General features: G+C 27.4%; 2 protein-coding genes across 2 annotated transcripts, besides 3 other annotated features; both read left to right on the forward strand.

Moving 5' to 3' along the window:
- Positions 1–519: 519 nt before the first annotated feature.
- Positions 520–12693, forward strand: TVAGG3_1075140 (axoneme assembly; the record flags this gene model as incomplete). Its single annotated transcript, XM_001323067.1, has 1 exon — positions 520–12693. One exon carries the CDS (start codon positions 520–522, stop codon positions 12691–12693), a length of 12174 nt encoding a protein of 4057 aa, XP_001323102.1.
- A 576-nt stretch (positions 12694–13269) lies between these two features.
- On the forward strand, positions 13270–14498 carry TVAGG3_1075150 (gene silencing by RNA; the record flags this gene model as incomplete). Its single annotated transcript, XM_001323068.2, has 1 exon — positions 13270–14457. The coding sequence occupies one exon, from the start codon at positions 13270–13272 to the stop codon at positions 14455–14457; it is 1188 nt and encodes a 395-aa protein (XP_001323103.1).
- Positions 14499–14658: 160 nt separating this feature from the next.
- Positions 14659–14695: a mobile genetic element.
- Positions 14696–15379: 684 nt separating this feature from the next.
- Positions 15380–15417: a mobile genetic element.
- A 26-nt stretch (positions 15418–15443) lies between these two features.
- Positions 15444–15464: a mobile genetic element.
- Positions 15465–21374: the final 5910 nt, after the last annotated feature.

Consider the following 21374-nt stretch of genomic DNA (forward strand, 5'->3'; position numbering starts at 1 on the left):
TGAACCGAAAAATGTTTCAGATTGAACTCCAATTACAGATTTACAAAGTAAATAAAGCAGCATTTTTAATTAATAAAAATGTATTTAAATAACAATTATGATCAATTATGAATTCATAATCTTGGATAGCTTCTACTATTGTAACTTTTATTGTACATTTCGGGGATTGTAGTAGATTATTATCATTCAGCATAATAGATTGAAACGTAAATTATTAATTTTTTGTAGGATTCATTACTTAATTTTATTTTCTTCTTGGTTAATTATGATAACATCAGTAGAGGTCTATCATATTATTCCAGTCCGCAGTCGTTGAATGGTTGTTCCTCTTCCAATCGAATGAATCAGGTTTGGAAAGATGTATTATAATTTTCTGAAGTTTACAATTGAATTGATAGAAAATGAAAATAAATAAAAGTTTAGCTTGTGTTTTTATATAAAAATTCAAATTATTACAATATTTCTCAAACAATGATTATTTTTTATTTTTAGGTGACCGTTTATTTTCGCGGGGGAAAGATGTCTAGCTTAGAGCGGGCAACTATTCCACGACTTATTTTCAATGATAAGTTTATAGAAAATCTTACTGGCTCTAAGGAAAGCGATGATATCAAGTCAATTCGATTCGATTATTCACCAAAACGTGGATATATCGCAAACATTGAACCAATATCTAAATTTTCTTCATTAGACAGTTTAAGCCTCATTGGTCATGGTATCAAAGATATCACTAATATTCAATCGATGCCTTATTTAACTCAACTTAATTTTTCTTATAACGAAATTTCAGACATCAGTCCTCTGACTAAACTGCGTCAAATCAGATCAATTACATTAAATCATAACAATATTTCGCAGATACCAAGGAATATCAAGAACCTATCGAATCTTAGACAACTTCGATTGAATTTTAATCCAATATCAGATATATCAGAGCTACATAAGCTTACAGAATGTAAAAATCTTACGCTTTTAGATATAGAAGGAACTCCTATTTCAAGAGATCAGTCTTCAGAATTATATTTAATCTACATTCTACCGCAATTGACAGTAATCAACATGAAGAACATTACTATTGAGATGAGAAGAACTGCATCCGAGAGATATGGACGCCTTCAACAAGAAGAATTGGTTCAAGAAAATTCGCAGCTTCTCGATAGAATTGAAGCACTACAAAACGAACTTAACAACTCGAATAAGTCCAACCTAAATATACAAAACAACGCAGATAATTTGAAAGAAATAGAAGATTTACGTCATTTGAATCAAGAATTACAACAAAAGAATCGAGAACAAGAGAGTTTAATTTCTCAACGAACATCAGAATTGGCTGATGCACGTAATGAAATATTCAAACTTAGTCAAAATCAAAATACCGAATCTCCAATCAAATCAATTCTTCAAGATACTGAATCAAAAGTGGCAGAATTAAATACGAAATTAATGGAAGCAGATAAGAAACTTAAAAGCAAGACAAAAGATTTCGAAACGCTTGAACAAAAATATAATGTCTTACTTGAGCAGTTTCACACCATTAATCAAGAGAAGAAAGCTGCTGCAGACCAAGTTGAAGCTCTTAAATCACAAATTAAAGATCTTCAAAGCAAATCTGCAAATTCATCAAGCGATTTCAAGGCAAAACAGAACGAAATCGACAAATTAAAGCAGATTAACGAAGCACAAAAGAATTTCATTGAAGATATCCAAAGAAAATACGATGAATTGAGTCAATCAAATCTAAATTCTCCAAAAGAAAGGACAAATCCATTCCAACAAGAGCTTGAGAACCTTAGAAGAAGATTACAAGACCAAGACAAGGAAAACAAAGCGTTAACAGACCAAAACATGGCTCTTAATAACCAAATTAACTTTTTGAAGTCACAGTTACAGAATTCTCGACAGCCACTTCCATCAACGCAATACATGGAAGAAGAGAATAGTTCCAATCTCGATGAATCCGATATCCAAAACATGCTTGAAACAAATCAAGTGATTTCGGATTACGAAAATAAGATAAAAGAGCTAAATGAGACAATATTAAGTCTTAGAAATGCAGCACCTAAAACTCCTGATACTTCTGCTAAAATGAAACGTGAGAATTCACTTCTTAAATCCGAAAATGAAGAATTAGTTTCAAGAGTTAATCAAATTAAAAAAGAAAATACACAACTTAAATCTGATATTCAGGATTTAAACAACCAATTAAGAAATAAAAAGAAAGATTTCGCAGGATCAGTACAGAACCAGTTAAATATCATTAAACTGTTCTTAAACAAGTTATTTGCTGATTTTAATTACGAAATTCAGAAAACAAAACAAAAAATTTCTGACGAATTTTTGACAATTTTGAGAAAATTACAACAACAAAAAGAAAATGAAACAAATAAAACTAAATTATTAGAAAGACAAATTAATGATCTCAAGCAAGAAAACATGAAATTGAAAGATAAAATCAATGATTTGCAAAATAATTTACAAAAAATTTTACAAGAAAATGAAAATCATTCCAAACAAATCTCAACACACATTGATGGGTTATCTCAGTCTATTAAAGAAAGAGATGACCAGATACTTAAAGATAAAGAAAAGATAGAAAACTTGCAAAACAAAATTAAAGGAAAGGAAATTGATTTCGATCAAGAAAAATCGAATTTAATTAAACAAAATGAACAGAAAATGAAAGATTTAACGGATGAAATGGAAAACTTGAAGAGAAAACTATTAGATAATGAACTGGATGTTGTCAAAGATCAACTACAAAAAGAGAAACAAAAATCACAAGATTTGGAAGAAAAAATTGAAGAAAAAGATTCAACAATTCAAATTTTGAAGGAAAAAATCAATGAAAACCTTGAAGAATCAAAGAAATCATATGATAAACTAATGAATGATAAACAAGAAGAGATCGCTTTGTTGCAAAAACAAATCAATGAATTACAGGAATTGATTAAAAATAATGGAGAATCTTCAAAAACAAAAATTTCTTCTTTGTTGCAAGAAAATACGAATTTGAACACAAAAATACAACAACTCAATAGCTTGTTAAAACAGAAAGATGATAAAATCAATGACTTGCAAAATGAAATCAATGATTTGACACAAAATAAAATAGATTTAGAAAAACAAATTCAAAATCTTCAGACGATTATTTTCGATTCAAAATCTCAAATTGAATCTTTGAATGAAAAAATCTCTGGTTTACAACAATTATTGAAATCATCACAAGAAACAATTGATTCTCTAAATGATAAAATCAAGCAAACTCAAATTGAATTACAAGAATCTAAAGATTTTGCTGAAAAATTGCAAAATGACATAAATGAGGAGAAAAAGAAGACAGAAGATTACCAACTCAAGTTAGACGATATTGATAGATTAACAAAAGAACGAAATCTATTAAAAGAAACTGAAAAATCACTAACTTTGACAAATGCAGAAAATATGCAAACAATTGACAAATTAAAAGATGAAATTGAACAACTTAATGATAAAATTAGCCAATTAAACACTACTATTGACCAGTTAAATGACGTAATTTCTAAAAAAGATGAAGAAATTAAACAAGATTTGCAGAAATTTGAATTATCTGAGAAAGTTCATCAAGCAGCTATCAATGATTATCAGAAACAGTTAGAACATCATGAAGAACAGATAACTTTGCTAGAAGAAGAAATAGAAAAGATTTCTAAAGAAAATTCTGATTTGAAAGCAAAAATTTTGGAGAATGAAGCTAAATTAGACGATTTTGATGATGTTTCTAAGCAAAATAGCGAATACAAAGCTAAGATTGAACAGTTAGAAGAGGAATTAGCTGATTACGAGTCAAATCTTCAAAAATTATCTGAAGAAAATGGAAATCTCGAGATCCAAATTGAAGAAATCAAACTGAAAACAGTTCCAAACACTGATTTCAATGAACTCAGAACTAAAAACACTGATTTGGAAGCACAAATTAGAGAATTAAAGAGATTATTAGCAAATGATGACGGAAACAAACAAGTAATTGCACAAAAAGATAAAGAAATATTATCTTTGAACCAAACAATCATTGATTTACAGCACAATAATCAGTTATTGAATGATAAAATCAAAGATATCGAAATGACAAAAACAAATTATCCAGAAAGATCATTTAATAACGATGAACTCCATCAAACAATAGAAGATAACAATGTATCTATGTTTGATATGCAGAACAAACTTAATTTAGCCAATCTCAAGTTGAAACAAAGTGAAAAAGAAATTCAAAATCTCAAAAATGAGTTATTGAGTTTGCAAAGTGAAAATGAAGAGATGAACTCAACAATAAACATGCTTAAACAATCTCTTACATCCAAAGAAAACGAGATCAATGAATTAAATGATTCCGTAACAGTTAAAAATTCTCAAATTGAAGAAATTCTGAAAAAGAATCAAGTTAAATTCGACAAAACAGGAAATAAAGAGCAGCAATTACAAGTTCTGAACTCTTCTCTTAAACACTCTAATGATATTATACAAGAGAAAGGCAAAACAATTGATTCCCAAAACAAATTAATCAAAAATTTGGAAGACACAAAACAAAAATTGCAAAAACAAAACTTTGATTTGCAAAACAATGTGAGTAATTTAACAAATGACTTGGAAAAGACTAAAAGAGAATTACTTAGTTTGCAGAACTCTAAGAATGATAACATCAAACAATTAGAACAAGAAAAAGAATTGATTTTGAAACAAAAAGAAAATGAAAATAAAATTTCTGAAGAAAAAATCAAAAATTTGACTTTGCAAATAAGTAATTTACAAAATACAATAAGTCAAAAAGATAATGAGATACAAAATAATTTGCAGAATCTTCAAAAAGTCTCAAATGAGTTGGATTTCATTAAGAATTCCACAAAAGATCATGAAAATGATTTGACAGAGAAAGAAGATGTTATCAATAATTTGAGAAAATTGTTTGATGACAAAATGAAAGAAAATGAAAAGAAGACAAAGGAATTCCAGGATTCTCTAAGAGAAAAGGATTTAATGATCTCACAATTGGAAAATAAAACAATGTTCTTTGACCAACAAATGAAATCTAAAGATGATAAAATTGATTCACTTCAAATTCAAAATGTCACTTTTCAAGGTGAACTGAAAGAAATTCAAAACAAATTAATAAATTCATTGAAACAAATTGATGAGTTACAGAAAGAAAATGAATCATTCCAAAAAGAACTTCAAACAAGAGATCAGAACTTAGATGATTCTCATAAACAAATTGAAGAATTACAAGCAAAAATTGATCAATATGAAGAAGAAATCAAATCAAAAGATGAAAATCTAAATAATTTGCAGAATAAGATTAATAATTATGAGAATGAATCAAAGACTAATAATGAAAAGATCAAAGAAATGGAAGGAAAACAAAAATCAAATGAATTACAAATTAATGATTTACAAAACAATGTTTCTCAAACAGAAAATGAAAATAAACAACTTAAATCTGAACTTGAGAAATTGCAAACAGAGATCAAATCTAAATCAGACCAATTAAATGAAATCCAAAATGAAAGTAAATCTCAATCTGAACAAATTGTCACTTTTCAAGGTGAACTGAAAGAACTTCAAAACAAATTAACAAGTTCATTGAAACAAATTGATGAGTTACAGAAAGAAAATGAATCATTCCAAAAAGAACTTCAAACAAGAGATCAGAACTTAGATGATTCTCATAAACAAATTGAAGAATTACAAGCAAAAATTGATCAATATGAAGAAGAAATCAAATCAAAAGATGAAAATCTAAATAATTTGCAGAATAAGATTAATAATTATGAGAATGAATCAAAGACTAATAATGAAAAGATCAAAGAAATGGAAGGAAAACAAAAATCAAATGAATTACAAATTAATGATTTACAAAACAATGTTTCTCAAACAGAAAATGAAAATAAACAACTTAAATCTGAACTTGAGAAATTGCAAACAGAGATCAAATCTAAATCAGACCAATTAAATGAAATCCAAAATGAAAGTAAATCTCAATCTGAACAAATCGTCACTTTTCAAGATGAAGTGAAGTCAAAAGACGAAAAACTTCAAACACAAGAAGAGCAAATCAAAGAACTTGAAAACAAACTAAATGAATTAGAAAATTCATTGAGAAACAAAGGAGATTTACAAGTTCAGTTGAATGACAGAGAAAAAGAACTAAATAATCTCAAAAAAGTCAATGAAAATCTTGTAAAACAAGTTGAAGATCTTCAAGTCAACAAAGAACAAAGTGATAAGAAATTATCAGAAAACGATGAAGAACTTACTAATTTAAGGAGAAATAATGCTGATCTCAAGAAACAAAATGAAAAACTCAGAGAAAATAAAGAAAAAAATGAGTCAGAAATCATTAGTTTACAAAACCGTTTAAGTGAACTGACAAATTCTCATAATGATGAATTATTCACTGTTAAAAGGAAATTGGAAGAAAACAACTCAATTGTTAAACAACAAAATGCTAAAATAGAAATGTTGAAACAACAATTGATTGATCAAAATAAAACAATTGAAGATTTACAAAAGATTATAAATGAATCAGAAAATCTTCAATTTTTGGTTTCAACTTTGAAGACAGAAAACAATACACTCAAGAAAGTCACTCAAGATAATGACTTGCAGAACAAGAAGACAAATGAAGATCTTTTATCTCAAATCAATGATTTACAAAATAAATTGAAAGAAACCGAAAAATCTTCTCAAATTCAGAAATCTAAATATGAGTCACAACTCAATGAAATCCAATCCAAACTTAACCAGTCAATTAAAGATAATAGTGATTTGATGGATAAACATGAAAATGAACTCAAGAATTTAGATGAAAAATTACAAGAATCACAAAAACAAAAGAATGATTTAGAGAAGAAATTTGAGATGAATTCTAAGCTGTTGAACGAAAACAACAAACTTAGACAAGAGAAGTTTGATAAGACTTTGGAAGAATTAACAAATGTTAAATCAGAAAATGGAAAATTAAAAGAACAAATCGATGATTTAGAGAAAGAAAAGAATGAAATGACAATTTTGTTGAATACAACTCAAAACAATCAAAATGAAGATCTTCAAAACCTTCAAAAGAAACTAAATGCCACAATTGATGAACTCAAGATGACAACAAATGATTACAACTCTCTAAAAGAAAAGTTTGAAAAATTAAACGGAAAAAGTGACAATGATAATTCTTTGATTTCTAGTTTGAAGAGAGAAAATGACAAAATGAAGAATGATTTGCAGAAAACACAAGAAGAAAACAAGAGTTTAGTTTTGAAGCTCAATGAAAATGAGAAAACGATTTCGAAACTACAAAAAACTAATGATGAAATATCAAGAAAATTAACTTTTGTTGAAACAGAAAATGGAGAACTTAAATTAACTGTTAATGAAATGGATGAAAAAGTAACAACAAATGAAACTAATTCTAATGAAAAAGAAAGACTTATTTCTAATCTACAAAAACAAAACAAACAATTAGAAAATGAAAATAAGACTTTGCAAAGTGAAATCAAGTCATTACAAACTGATGAATTTGTTAAAGATCAAATGAAGAAACAACTGAATGATTATGAACAAAAAGTATCTAAACTTGAAGATGAAAAACGTCAATTACAAAATGAAATGACTAAATATAAAGATGATAATTCAACAATGAAGAAAGTTTTGACGAAACAAGAAAAAATCATTCAGAAATTAAATACAAAAGTTGAAGATTTGACAGAAACAAAACAAACAATGAAACAAACTCAATCAGAAGAATTATCATCTTTGGAAGAAGAAAATGAACAAAAGAAAGAAGAGCTCAAACATCTCAAAGAAGAATTCTTAGAGAAAGAAAAACGTTTGAAAGGTTTAGAAAAGTCGATTCAAAAAGTGACAGAAAAGATCACTTCACAAAAAGAAGAAATCGAAAATCTGAGGAAACAAAAACTTATCGATGATAATACAATAAGTGAATTGAAATCTTCTATCTCAGAAAATGAAAAAGAATTGGAAAATCTTCGTAAAAGTGACAGTGATAAAAGTGACATCATTGAACAACTTAAATCCGAATCTGAGAATTTGTCGATGAGTTTGAAATCTAGATCAAATTACGAAAATGAACTTACAAAGTTACAGAACAAGATACAAAAGTTAAATGACCAAATTTCTGATAAAGAAGATGATCTCAAATCCAAAGAAATTCTTTTGGAGAAATTACAAAAGAAAGTCCAAGAAACAGAAGAAAAATTCTCTGAAACTCAGAAGTTGAACAAAACAATGAAGGATGAAAATGCCAATATCTCCAATCAACTTAGAGCTTTGCAGATGGAATTGAATTCCAAGACAAAACAAATTGAGAAATTGGTGAAAGATAACACAAACTTGAAAGAAAAAGTGACAATTTTAGAATTCAAACAATCGAATTTTGATGACGACAATAAAGAGAAAGAAGAGAAGATAGAGAATCTTGAGAATGATAACTTCAACCTTAAGAAACAAATCATTCTTAATGAAGAATACAAGAAACAAATTGATGAACTTAAATTCCAAATTTCTCAATTAAATTATGACAACAAAGAAAAAGTGACAAGATTACAAAATGAAAATACTTTGTTGAAGACGAAATCATTGCAAAACAAGTCAGAATTGAACACAGTTAAGAAGGAAAGAGAAGATTTGCAAAGTGAAATCGAAGAACTCAAAATGAAATTCGATTTAGAACAAAAAGAAAATGAAAATTTGAAGAAACAAAACAAAGAAATCAAGAACCAGTTTGAAACAACTAAATCAGAGAAAATCTATTTAGAAAAAGATATATCCAACGCTAAAACAGAACTAAATGATCTTTTGGATAAGAACAATAAACTTGAAAGCGAATTAAGGAAGAAAGAAAGAGAAATTACAAGATTATCTTATTCTGAAAACAAATTAAATGATTTGCAAATCGAATTAAACAAATTGAAATCAGAGATGAAAGACAAAACATCAGAGATTGAACGTCTTTCAAATGAATTGTCATTGAAGAGTGAAGAAATTTATTCTTTCTCTTGTTCTTCAAATTCTTTTGAAAAAGAAATCCAAACTAAATCAGATAAAATCAAATCTCTTGAAAACGAAATCAAGAAAGTACAAAAAGAAAATGAACAAATTAAAGATTTGGAGAACCAATTGAATGAAAAGTCTTTGATCATTGAAAATCTTCAAAAAGAATTCAAACAAAAAGATGAAAAACATGAAACAGTTTTGAATTCAATGAACGATAAAATGAAAGGTTTGCAAAATGATTTATCTGTTTTATCTGATTTGCAAAGAGAAAATGAAAAGATCACGAAACAAAATGAAGAAATAAAATCACAAAATAAGAAATTGAAAGAAGAAAATGACGATAAGAACAGGGAAATCAAGAAATTATCAAATACTTTGCAAAAAGGAGATATAGAAATGAATACTTTGAAAGATTTGCTTCAAACTAAAGAAGAAAAGATCAGAAATTACGAAGACATTCTTGAAAAAACGAAGACACAAATGGAAGACAAGAATTATGAATTTTCTAAAACAGTTAAAGATCAAAATGACAAAATCAATCAACTAGAAAAAGAATTAGAACAAAGAGATTTAGAACTTGATGATTTAACAAATAAATCAAAGAGTTTTGATGATGAAAAGAATGATAAAATCCAGAGTTTGACAACTGAAAACAAGAACTTAAAGAAAGAAAACAGAACTTTGAAAGGAATCATTAATTCAGTGAAGAAATCATCAAATGAACTTGAAGAAAGAATCAGAAACTTAGAAAGTCAACTTAAATCTCATTCTTCTTCTTTGATTGAATTACAAGAAAAAAAAGAAACAGAAATCTCCAAACTTCAAAAAGAAATCGATGAAAGAGAAGAAAAAATCAAATCACAGAATGAAAAACTGAGTAATTGCAGAAAAGAAGTTGAGAAAACTAAACAAGAAATAGAAGAAATGAAAGCTAAATTGAATTCTCAGTTGACAGAAGAAATACAAACAATCAAAGGAGAAAAAGAAGATTTATTGGAGAAAATCAAATCAATTAACAAAGAAAGAGATGAATTATCACAACAAATCAAATCTTTGAAGAGAGAAAATGATGATTTACAACAAAAACTCAAATCAGTCATTGAAGAAAGAGAAAAACTTGAAAAAGAAGTTAATGATTTAACTCAACAAATTAAATCTCTTAAAAACGAAATTGAAGAACAAAAAGAGAAATCAAAGAAAGAAATCGAGAATTTCTCTGAAAAACTCAAATCATCAAATGAAGAAAAACAAAAACTTCAAAATCAAAATGATGATTTACAACAAAAACTCGAATCAATCAAAGAAGAAAGAGAAAATTTGAAGAGAGAAAATGATTTGATCAACAAGAAATTGAAATCTCAAAGTGAAGAATTGCAAAAATTGAACAAAGAAATAGATTATTCTAAGTCACAAATTGATTCTCTTGATGAAGTAAACAAGAAACTTAACTCTACAAATGAACAAGAAAACAAACAATTAAATGATCAAATCAACAAATTGACAACGAAAGTTAATGATCTTAACAATGAAATTAAGAAATTAACATCAGAAAAGAACGATTTGATTGATCAAAACAAGAGATTGAATGAAGATTTATCAAAGAAAGTTAATCAATTTGATGAAGAAACACAAAAACTTAATGAACAACTAAAGAGATCCAAAGAAGAAATTAATGATATCAACAACCAAAACAAGAAACTTGATTCATTAAATAATGATCTCAAACAAGAAAATAACAAACTAAATCATGAAATAACAAAACTTAATTCATTAACCAATGAATTTAATGAACAAAAGAAGAAGTTTGATTCAGTTAAAGAAGAAAATTTGAGATTGAATTCATTAAATAATGAACTCAAGCAAGAAAATGAAGAAATATCAAAGAAACTCAAATCTCTTAATGAACAAATCAAAGAAATAACAAATGAAAACAACCAAGATCAAATTGATTTGTTGAACAAGAAGTTAAATGAAAATGAAACATTTACAAGAAAGTTAAATGATGATAAAGAGAATTTGGCAAAGAAACTTCAAATTTCTAATGAAGAAAACAAGAAATTGAACAAGAAAGTTGAAGATTTATCAGAAGAACTCGAAGAATCCAAGCAAAGAGAAGAAAATTCTTTGATTGATTTGCAAAACAAAAATGAAACACTTGAAAATCTCAAGACACAAATCAAGAAACAGAAACAGCAAATCCAAGAGATCAACAGAGAAAACAACAATCTCAAACAAGAATTAGAAAATTCTCAAATAGAAATTGATGATTTCCAAAATCAAATTGAAAATCAAAAACTCAAAATTGACAATTTACAAAAAGTAACAATAAACAATGAGAAAATCATCAAAGAACTTAAGAATGAAAATTTAGAACTCAAATCATTGACTTCTGATCTTCAACTTTCTCTTCATTCTTCTCAATCCGAAAAAGAAAAAATTGAAAAACAAAATGATGAAAATCTTAGAGATTTACAAAAAGCCAAAAGTGACATTTCTGATTTAACTAAGCTTCTGAAGAACAACAGTCCACAAGCATCAATTGACAACCGCAGAAAGTTCCAGATAAGTCAAACAAATACTACTGACATTGCAGCAGTTTCTGGAACATTTTCTGTAATGGAAGACCCAATTTCCGAAGAAATAGAACAGCTCAAAGATGAAAACAACAAAATGAAGAAAGATTTGTCACAGAAAATCAGAAATCTCCAAAAAGATAATGAATTTTTGAAGTCTGAACTTGAAAAAACAAAAAGTGAAAAAGAAAACGGACTTTTAGGAACAAAATTAAGTATTTCTGAGATTTCTAATGATAATGATGTTTATCTAATGAAGATAAACAATGATTTAGTTAAAGAAAATTCAGAATTAAAGATCAGAATTTCATTATTGGAGAAAGAAAATGAAGAAATGAAACAAATTAACAAAGAAAAGAAAGATAGAACATCGGAAATGCTCAGAGAAAAAGATATGAGGAAGAGAATGGAAGAAGAATTACAGAAACTAAGAAGAAGTGACAAAGAAAAGAACAACTTGATACAGAGAATCAAAAGGAAAGAAGAGACAGCACAAGAAGAAGTCAGAAAAGTTAAAGAAGAAATGATAATTCTCAAGAAAGTTTGTGATGAAAAGAATGCTGCTTTCGAAAAATTATCTGAAGAACACAAAATGATATTGAACTCTTTGAAAGGAAGAAACAATGAATCAATACTTGAAGAGAACGAGAGATTGAAAGAAGAACTTGAAAACGCTAGAAATGAATCAGTTTCTAATGACAGTTATCTCAAAATAAATGAAGAAGTTGAAAAGAACTTGCAAACTGCTTTAGAGTCTTTGCAAAACGCAAAAGATGAAAACGAGAGATTGACAAAGAAATTGCAAAAGACAGAACGAGAAAACAAGTCTTTGAAACAAATAATAAAGAGCTCAGAAGACTTGAAATCATCTGAATTTGAAGAAGAAATTGATAACTTGAAAACTGAAGTCAAAAAATTGAGGAAAGAAAAGAAGTCATTCACTAATGTTGCATCAAAGATGGAAAAGAAGATTGATAAGCTGACGAAAACAGTCACAGGAGTCGTAGAAATCGTCAACAAATACAGTGATTCTAGTGAAAATCCAACTCAAGAGATCAGAGCATTCCTTGAGGCCAAATAATTTTATATATTTATTTATAGGAATAAATCATGTATGTATTTTTATTTAAAATTTTAGTTTTTTAAAATTCACATGAAAATCATTTTAATAAATTATAATTTTAGCATTTAAATATTAATATGTAATTCAAGGTAATTATTATTTTCATGTTGTTCAATCGTGTTGCACTTTGTGTTCAATATCTGAATACAATAAAGTAAGAGAAAATACTCGATAATGAAAAAATAAATTATTTTCCTAATAGGTATTAATTCAGCTCTTTTTGTATGAATTTAGAATAAAAATATCAAAGAAAGAAAAAATAACCTCAAAATCAATGAAAATAAGGTGTAAATGCAAGCATCAGTACTATTTTTGTAAACCTCTAATGAATCATACCGTTCCGACCAAGCGACTATATATGAAATCAAAGTAAACTCTGCAAAAAGCTCACCGATCCAAAAATTTACCTTTATTATGAGTAGGCTATCTCTTTTCTTACTTTGATTTGGTAATTAAATTTTTTTTGTTTTCTCAAATAAAAAAAGCTCCCTAAAAAAAATGAAATTATCGGCCAACCGAAACAAAGAGATTTTAATGATACGCCAAGCAGTCGCCGAGTTAGTTATTGAGATTCTTAATAACGGGGATGACACACTCGAGACAGTCTCCTCCAAGTTTAATGCAGATTTCGATTTCAATGACCGCATTTCTGCATTAACTGGAATCTCTCTTCTTCTTACAGACGGCTTGTTAAATTACGCGCAGCAAATTGTTGGCGTTTATATATTATTTAATGAAGGAAAATCACAGCCAACAAATCCTTTTGCTTACATTTATCAAACATTACTCATTGTTCACCAATCAAATCCAAATTTCATATCCCCTCAGCTTCATGAAATCCTGTCGTCAGTTTTGAATGGAAATGGATTTGGTCCTGCAGCAAAAGAATCAGCAAATACGATTTTGTCTGCCGGATTCACATTTCCATCTCAAAAGGAGCCAATTCTCGATAAAACGCCATCAGTTACACCCAGAATTTCGCCGGTTATCGTTTCTAATACTCCAGATACAAATTGTCAGCATATAACACATGATCAGGCATTGCTTAAGATCCTTACAAGCGAGATTTTCTGGAGTAACTTTGAAGCACCGTTCATCCGTCCAATTCCTGAAATAGCACCGATTTTTGAAGGAGAATTATCTCCAATTTATTCTTATGCAACACCTGAGTTCTTATTCGATGCTTCGTCAACGACATCTGCGAAATCATCGATCCTCCTCCTGATTGCAAAAGCTGCAGACACAAAATTAAAGCCAAACGAATCAAACGTTTTAATTTCAGAATTCAAGAGAGATTCTTCAATATACGATGAATCAAAATTCCCTCTAAACAGATTTGCTTCACTCATCGAGAACAATCCGGACGTTGCAAAAGAAATCGTCGTTACTTTGGGAAATCGGAAACCTTCTATTCTCAAAAACTTACAATCTTTAGATGTCACAGTCAACTCAATCGAAGTTGTTCGACATTTCGTCCTCAGTGGCTCTCCACCTGCAGATTTCCTCCAAGGATACGCAAAGAACTCGATAAAACTGATCCAGAGTCTGAAAGATGGTCAGTCTGCACTCAGAAAGACAAGGATATTTACAAAAGTAATGTCTATTTTTAAGACGTCGAATTACCCTTTCACTCCTGAACTCGTGTCCGATCTGAAGGCATTCTGCACCGAATTGGCCTCTAAGAGCATCAAAGAGGCTCAAGATTTGTTGAATATGTTATAATTTTATTTTTTCTCTTTTTTTATTGTAAATTTCGTTATTTTTTATTTACAAAACAAATTATTTTATATTTATATCATAAAATTTTCTTTATTACACCATATTGACAAAAATTAAAAGATTTAAAAGTGTACTTACGGCCATCTGACTTTAATTCAAATTTTTGACAACTGGCGTGAAGGGTCATTAAAAATTAACCTTATGTAATAAACAGAAATTCATCAAAAGTGACAGCTCTCAATTTTTTGACATTTGTAAATTCTAAATTGAACGAGAAAAATGAAATAATACTAAGCATAATATTCATATCTAGATTTAATTATAATTAGGAAAAAGTTAGTTTTGAGAGTACTTTTCATAGGCATATAGAATGAAATCTTCTGAAAATAATATCACATAAACTCATATTATTTTCTAATATATAACTATTTTATATAAAAATCAAATTCAATGATCTTAAAAGCGAATGATAAACCTCAAAATTTACGAATATAATGAGTGGGAATATAATGCTTATCTATCATAAAACCATATGAAATATCAATTTTATTTTTCATATTCAAATGGACTGAGTGTTAACATTTAACATTTTTTGCTAATTGTCGTCAAAAATTAGGCGTAAAGCAAAAATTGATATTTCATATGGTTTTATGATAGATAAGCATTATATTCCCACTCATTATATTCGTAAATTTTGAGGTTTATCATTCGCTTTTAAGATCATTGAATTTGATTTTTATATAAAATAGTTATATATTAGAAAATAATATGAGTTTATGTGATATTATTTTTCAGAAGATTTTGTGTTCTTCTTCAAAATTTTATTTTTTTATTAAAAAGAATCTTTACAAAATATACATTTACTTTAATTAATATTTAAAAACGTGCTCTATCAAAAATTCCAAAAATTCAATATTTTAGCTTTTCTGAGGTGTCACTTTTGATGAATTTCTGTTTACAACACTTAAACGTCAAAATCGAAGGCCATGTCATAGGGGCGTAAGTGCACCTTTAAAAAGGAAAAAATCCAATTCTTTTGCATTCAAAATTGGCAGGCCCTTTTTTGCACTTTTAAGGTTATATGGGTATGGCGATGATTTTATTCTTAAGGATACCCTTACGTGTCAGATTTTTTGCGCATACGAAGAAGTCATGCTAGACATGAGCTATAAACCTGAAATTTTAGCAACATATTTAAAACTTTTTAAACTACAATACACTTTAATATTCAAGAACAAAAATATTCTTTTTAGAAATTACATAATTATTTTATGTGAAATCTATATAAAAACATATTTTGCGAGCGTAACTTTTTTCTTTATAAGCACCTTATATGACTGATAAACTGTGAAGGCACATAATTGTTAATTCATAGAGTTGATATGTTTCCAAAATTGAGAGGAAATTTGAAAATTGAATACCCTTTCAATTCAATTTTCAAAAGATATCAGCTCCTTCAATAATTGAAGGACGATTTTGATCATTTGCTCTTAAAACAAGTATGCCATGGAGAAAAAAGTTACGCTCGCAAATCTGAAATATAACTATCATATAAAAAAATTAAATTTCTAATTTTTTACTCTATAGATATTATTGGCCATTTGTGTAATGCATAAAAGTTTATGTCATATGCATACATTTGGAAGTATGGGAGACGAGGGAAATTACTTCTATGAGGGACTAGGATTTTTAAAAATTTCTCTATCGGACTCACCATTCAATTTCTCGAAAATTAAAAAAAATCAATAATAGCTAAAATGTATTATGCATAACAAATTTTAATGTTACACGGTATTTTTTGAACTTCATGACATGAATTTTCTTTATATTATTTTTTTTTTTGGATTTTCTATGATTTATGCGATAGACTGGAACAACATTGTAAGTGTAATGATATCATTTATAGAGAAATCTAAAACTTCAGCATTCAGAACTCGCAACCACAAAAATATTCATTTGCTAAGTAAGTAAAGTTGATTAAGTTCGACACTTAGCTTTTATACGTAAAACCAAGTGTGTATTGTTATTTCTTGTTAAATTATTGAGAAAAAAATAAATTGTAGAGAAACGATACTGATTATTGAAATAATATTGAGGGTAGCTGCAGATTTCTTCATTAACATGCCAGAAATTTGTTAATCTTGGTTTTCTATCATAAAATCTGTCGAAGAATCTAAAAACGGAGATATGAAATAGAGATCATGTAAATCTAGAGTATCCTGTCAGAAAAATAGACTAAGCATGTAACCCTTTTTTGGTCATAAACACTTTTTACCACTTAGTCATACAGATGATCATTAAATTTAAACGAGCACTTTTTGTCAGAATTTATTCTTTTACAAAGACAGAAGATTTTAGTATTATTTAATATTAGTGCTGTAGCAAAATTCAAAAAACGGTGAAAATTCAGTGAATTTGTGAATTCACATTTTTTTTCGACATTTTTCTTGATATATCCATGCACATTAAGAACACAGCTTTGATACGCTTAAAAAAGCATATTTCATATGAAATTGTTAAAGAAATAAACAATTTATATAAAAATTGCACTTATGGGCAGTTTAGATATATAATTTATATATAACATATATACAAATCCATAGACAAAGTGCAATAACTACAATGTTGTAGAAAATTACAGCAGAAATACTGACTTTTTGAAGGATAATAAGAATTCTTCTAAATGTTGTATTTTTATAATTTGATTGATTTTTTTACTATTTCATTAATCTTTTATGAATAATAATTATTTTTAATATATGTGCTATTAAAATTTCAAATTTTGACTAATATATCTAAGTTATCTGAACGAAACATTTAGAAAATATCATACTTACATTGAAATAGCAAGTAGAGCATATTAATAGCAAGTTTCTTGGCTTTATATCTATCATCTATTGTTGTTTGATCAAACAAAATTCACTCTATTATATGGTGTCAATTAATTAAAACAATTTTTAATAGTTATTTATTTAGTGCGAATAAGTGCAAACTCATAAATGAATAACTTAATAGTAGAAATGAATTATCTGATATAAATCTCACATTTTGTCCATCAGAAATACTTTAATTGCATACGCATAACTATTAGTAATACGTCTGGAGTGTCAATTAATAACAATCCCACAACAAGTAAAATTCAGATTTTTATTAAACTTATTTTTTCCTAAAAGTTTTCTCAAATTACTATATATACATATGTGGATAAAATAATAGTAATATTGTAAAAAATTAGATAATTTTTTTTATTTGAGAACCTCTCAAAAGTTCATTCAATTTATCAATTGTTTCAGTTTGATGTATATTCATTTCTGGAGCCTAAAACTTTAACAATCATGACAATATCATATTCTCTTTCTAACTACGCAATGTAAGGGTATCCTTAATAAAACAAAATAAAGCAAAATAAAGTAAAATTAATAAAATAATTAAGATATTTTGAGGATATGGTCCATGTTTGTATTGAAAACAGAGTATTCTTTCGTTGGTAAAAAGGAAAGAAAAGCGTAGGTCAGGCTGTGGACTAATTTTTGACAAAATTAGAATCGCATTTTGAGCTAAGTTTGAGTTGAAACGTTGGAAAACAAGGAGCATTATGGCGAAATGAAGATGAGTTAATAACTCATTGAACTTTTTTGAAATCTTCTTTGATAAAATATGACTAAATGAAGCTCATATATGATTTTTCGCCAATTCAATTTTTAGTCACTTTTTTCGTTTTCTAAAAGAACCTTAAAATTGCAAAAAAAGGGCCTGTCAATTTTGAAGGCATAAAGAATTCTACCTTTTTTGCACTTTTTGAGCTTCGCTTAAAAAGTGCAAAAAAGGTGCAAACTTTCTGACATCTCACAATTTTTTGATCATCTTTTTTTACTTTTTTTTAATTTTTTTTTACTCTTTATATCCCAATTTCTAAGTTGAAGATTTAATATTTTTGGTCAGTAAAATGTTATTATAATACATTATATATTTCCTATTATGGATGTTATACTTTTTTGTTATTAAAATAAGCCATATTATGATGTAATTAGTGATGTCAGAAAGTGGAAATTGCATTCTTAATCCTAATTTCTCTTTGTGATTCAATGCTGACAAAAATGAGAAGGCTTATGTTGGAATCGCTGTTTGGCAAACTTATTTCTTTTTGATACCCTTGTTTTCCAGGAATTTACAAAAAGTGCATGACCCACTAGAAACGATATGAAAAGCAGACTTTTTTTTCGTACACCCTCTCAATTTTTTTTCAGTTTTCGTACTCATATGGTATTATTAGTTTATAATAATCATAGAGCTTTCGCTATACTGCAGCATTAAAATAGAGCTGCATTGTGATTATCACCTTGAATTTGAGAGGATTCGAAGTTTAATGTCAAGATAATCTCATATGAATTTAGCATGGAAGCAATATATTTACTATCGTATGATTGCTCATGATAGATCTATGCTTGTTTTACATTAATTTACGAAATCTAATCAAAATACCATATCACAGGAAGTTGAATAATAATAACTTTTTAAAAATTGTGTTTTTATATGGTTACAATTGGTGATCTTTATAATTATGAATGGGGCTCTATGTTTGCTCAGAAATATGAAATATAATGAAGATTGAAGTTTGAATATAATTATATGAGTGTAAATAAGTTAATAAAAGCATTTGTTGCATACTATATCTCTATGTTCCTGCAAGTACGTACTCAGATCGGGAGAATCTCTCACTTTTGTTCCGTAATGTGACATTGGGAACAAAGTTTCCGATCTGAGTACATATTTGCAGGGTCTTGCAATGGTACCCTGCAAGTACGTACTCAGATCGGGAGAATCTCTCACTTTTGTTCCGCAATATGACATTAGATATTTGATTCCCGAAAGGAGTTTACAATTGCAATATACTGTCATATTATATTGCAATTATAAACCCCTTTGGAAGAAAGCTAATTTTTAGCAAAAAACGATTGACTTTAATAATTATTTTATTATAAATCGACCTATTACAATATACTGATGCAATACGTCAATTTATTTCACATCTAAATCCAAAAAACGACATAAATTGATTAGCAGAACTAATTGATTTCACATCTAAATTGTTTGCAATACAATTGATTATTTCAAACAAAGACAACTATTGTCTATAATTAGCTGTCTTTGATTCAACTTTTTTCAAAATCTTTTTTGATTCTAAAAAATGTTTTATTATGAACAACAATCACATGTTATTGTTTGCAATACAATTGATTATTTCAAACAAAGACAACTATTGTCTATAATTAGCTGTCTTTGATTCAACTTTTTCAAAATCTTTTTTGATTCTAAAAAATGTTTTATTATGAACAACAATCACATGTTATTGTTTGCAATACAATTGATTATTTCAAACAAAGACAACTATTGTCTATAATTAGCTGTCTTTGATTCAACTTTTTTCAAAATCTTATTTGATTCTAAAAAATGTTTTATTATGAACAACAATCACATGTTATTGTTTGCAATACAATTGATTATTTCAAACAAAGACAACTATTGTCTATAATTAGCTGTCTTTGATTCAACTTTTTTCAAAATCTTTTTTGATTCTAAAAAATGTTTTATTATGAACAACAATCACATGTTATTGTTTGCAATACAATTGATTATTTCAAACAAAGACAACTATTGTCTATAATTAGCTGTCTTTGATTCAACTTTTTTCAAAATCTTTTTTGATTCTAAAAAATGTTTTATTATGAACAACAATCACATGTTATTGTTTGCAATACAATTAATGAAACAAATTAGATGAAGACATTTAGTTTGGTAATAAACTTTATTATATTTTGTTTTTAATTTTTCAAATGGAATAGATATATAATCAATCACATCTTTTGTTATTTCATTTGAAATATCAAATGATTTATCAAAATGAACATAAACTGACTTTTCTCCAAAAAATGATTTACATGATTCTGATAAAGTTGTTTCGTTAGTAATATATAAATGACTTCCTTTTGGAATTTGAGTATAATCAAAAATATCATAATTGTCTGGAAATATTTCATAAGAAATAGTAATATTAAAATTGCCTAAAATATAAATATTCAGTGGATTTTGGATTCCAGAAAATATATTTCTGTCAAATAACATCGTATTTGTATTGTTTTGGAATGTAATATTTTTCAGATTTATACAATTTACAAATGCATATGATCCAATATAATTTATTTTAGATGGAATTGTAATATTTGTTAATTCACAATCAGAAAATGCAGATGATCCAATTGATTCTACACTTTCTGGAATGTTAATATTTGTTAATGATTCACAACCAAAAAATGCATCATGTTCAATAGATGTTATATTTCCTGTGATGATAATATTTGTTAGATTTTTGCAATTATAAAATGTATTATATGAAATTATTGTAACTTTTGGTGGAATTGTAATATTTGTTAATTCACAATCAGAAAATGCAAATGATTCAATTGATTCTACACTTTCTGGAATGTTAATATTTGTTAATGATGAGCAATCAGAAAATGCATTAGATTCAATAGATGTTATATTTCCTGTGATGATAATATTTGTTAGATATTTGCAATTTGAAAATGTATTACATGAAATTATTGTAACTTTTGGTGGAATTGTAATATTTGTTAATTCACAATCAGAAAATGCAAATGATCCAATTGATTCTACACTTTCTGGAATGTTAATATTTGTTAATGATGAGCAACCATAAAATGCATATTCCCCAATAGATGTTATGTCATTATTAGTTTGAATAAATGAAATATTGACACAATTATAAAAGCAATAATCAGAAATTTTTGTTACATAACTAGGAATAATATATTCACCTGAATATGAAACAACAACTGTAAATAATGTTGTGTTATCTGTTCCTATATAAATTGATTTAGAATCACTTTTATAGTTTATAT

This window comes from Trichomonas vaginalis (assembly GCF_026262505.1).
Source record: "Trichomonas vaginalis G3 chromosome Unknown ctg_114, whole genome shotgun sequence".
Taxonomy (NCBI): Eukaryota; Parabasalia; order Trichomonadida; family Trichomonadidae; genus Trichomonas; species Trichomonas vaginalis.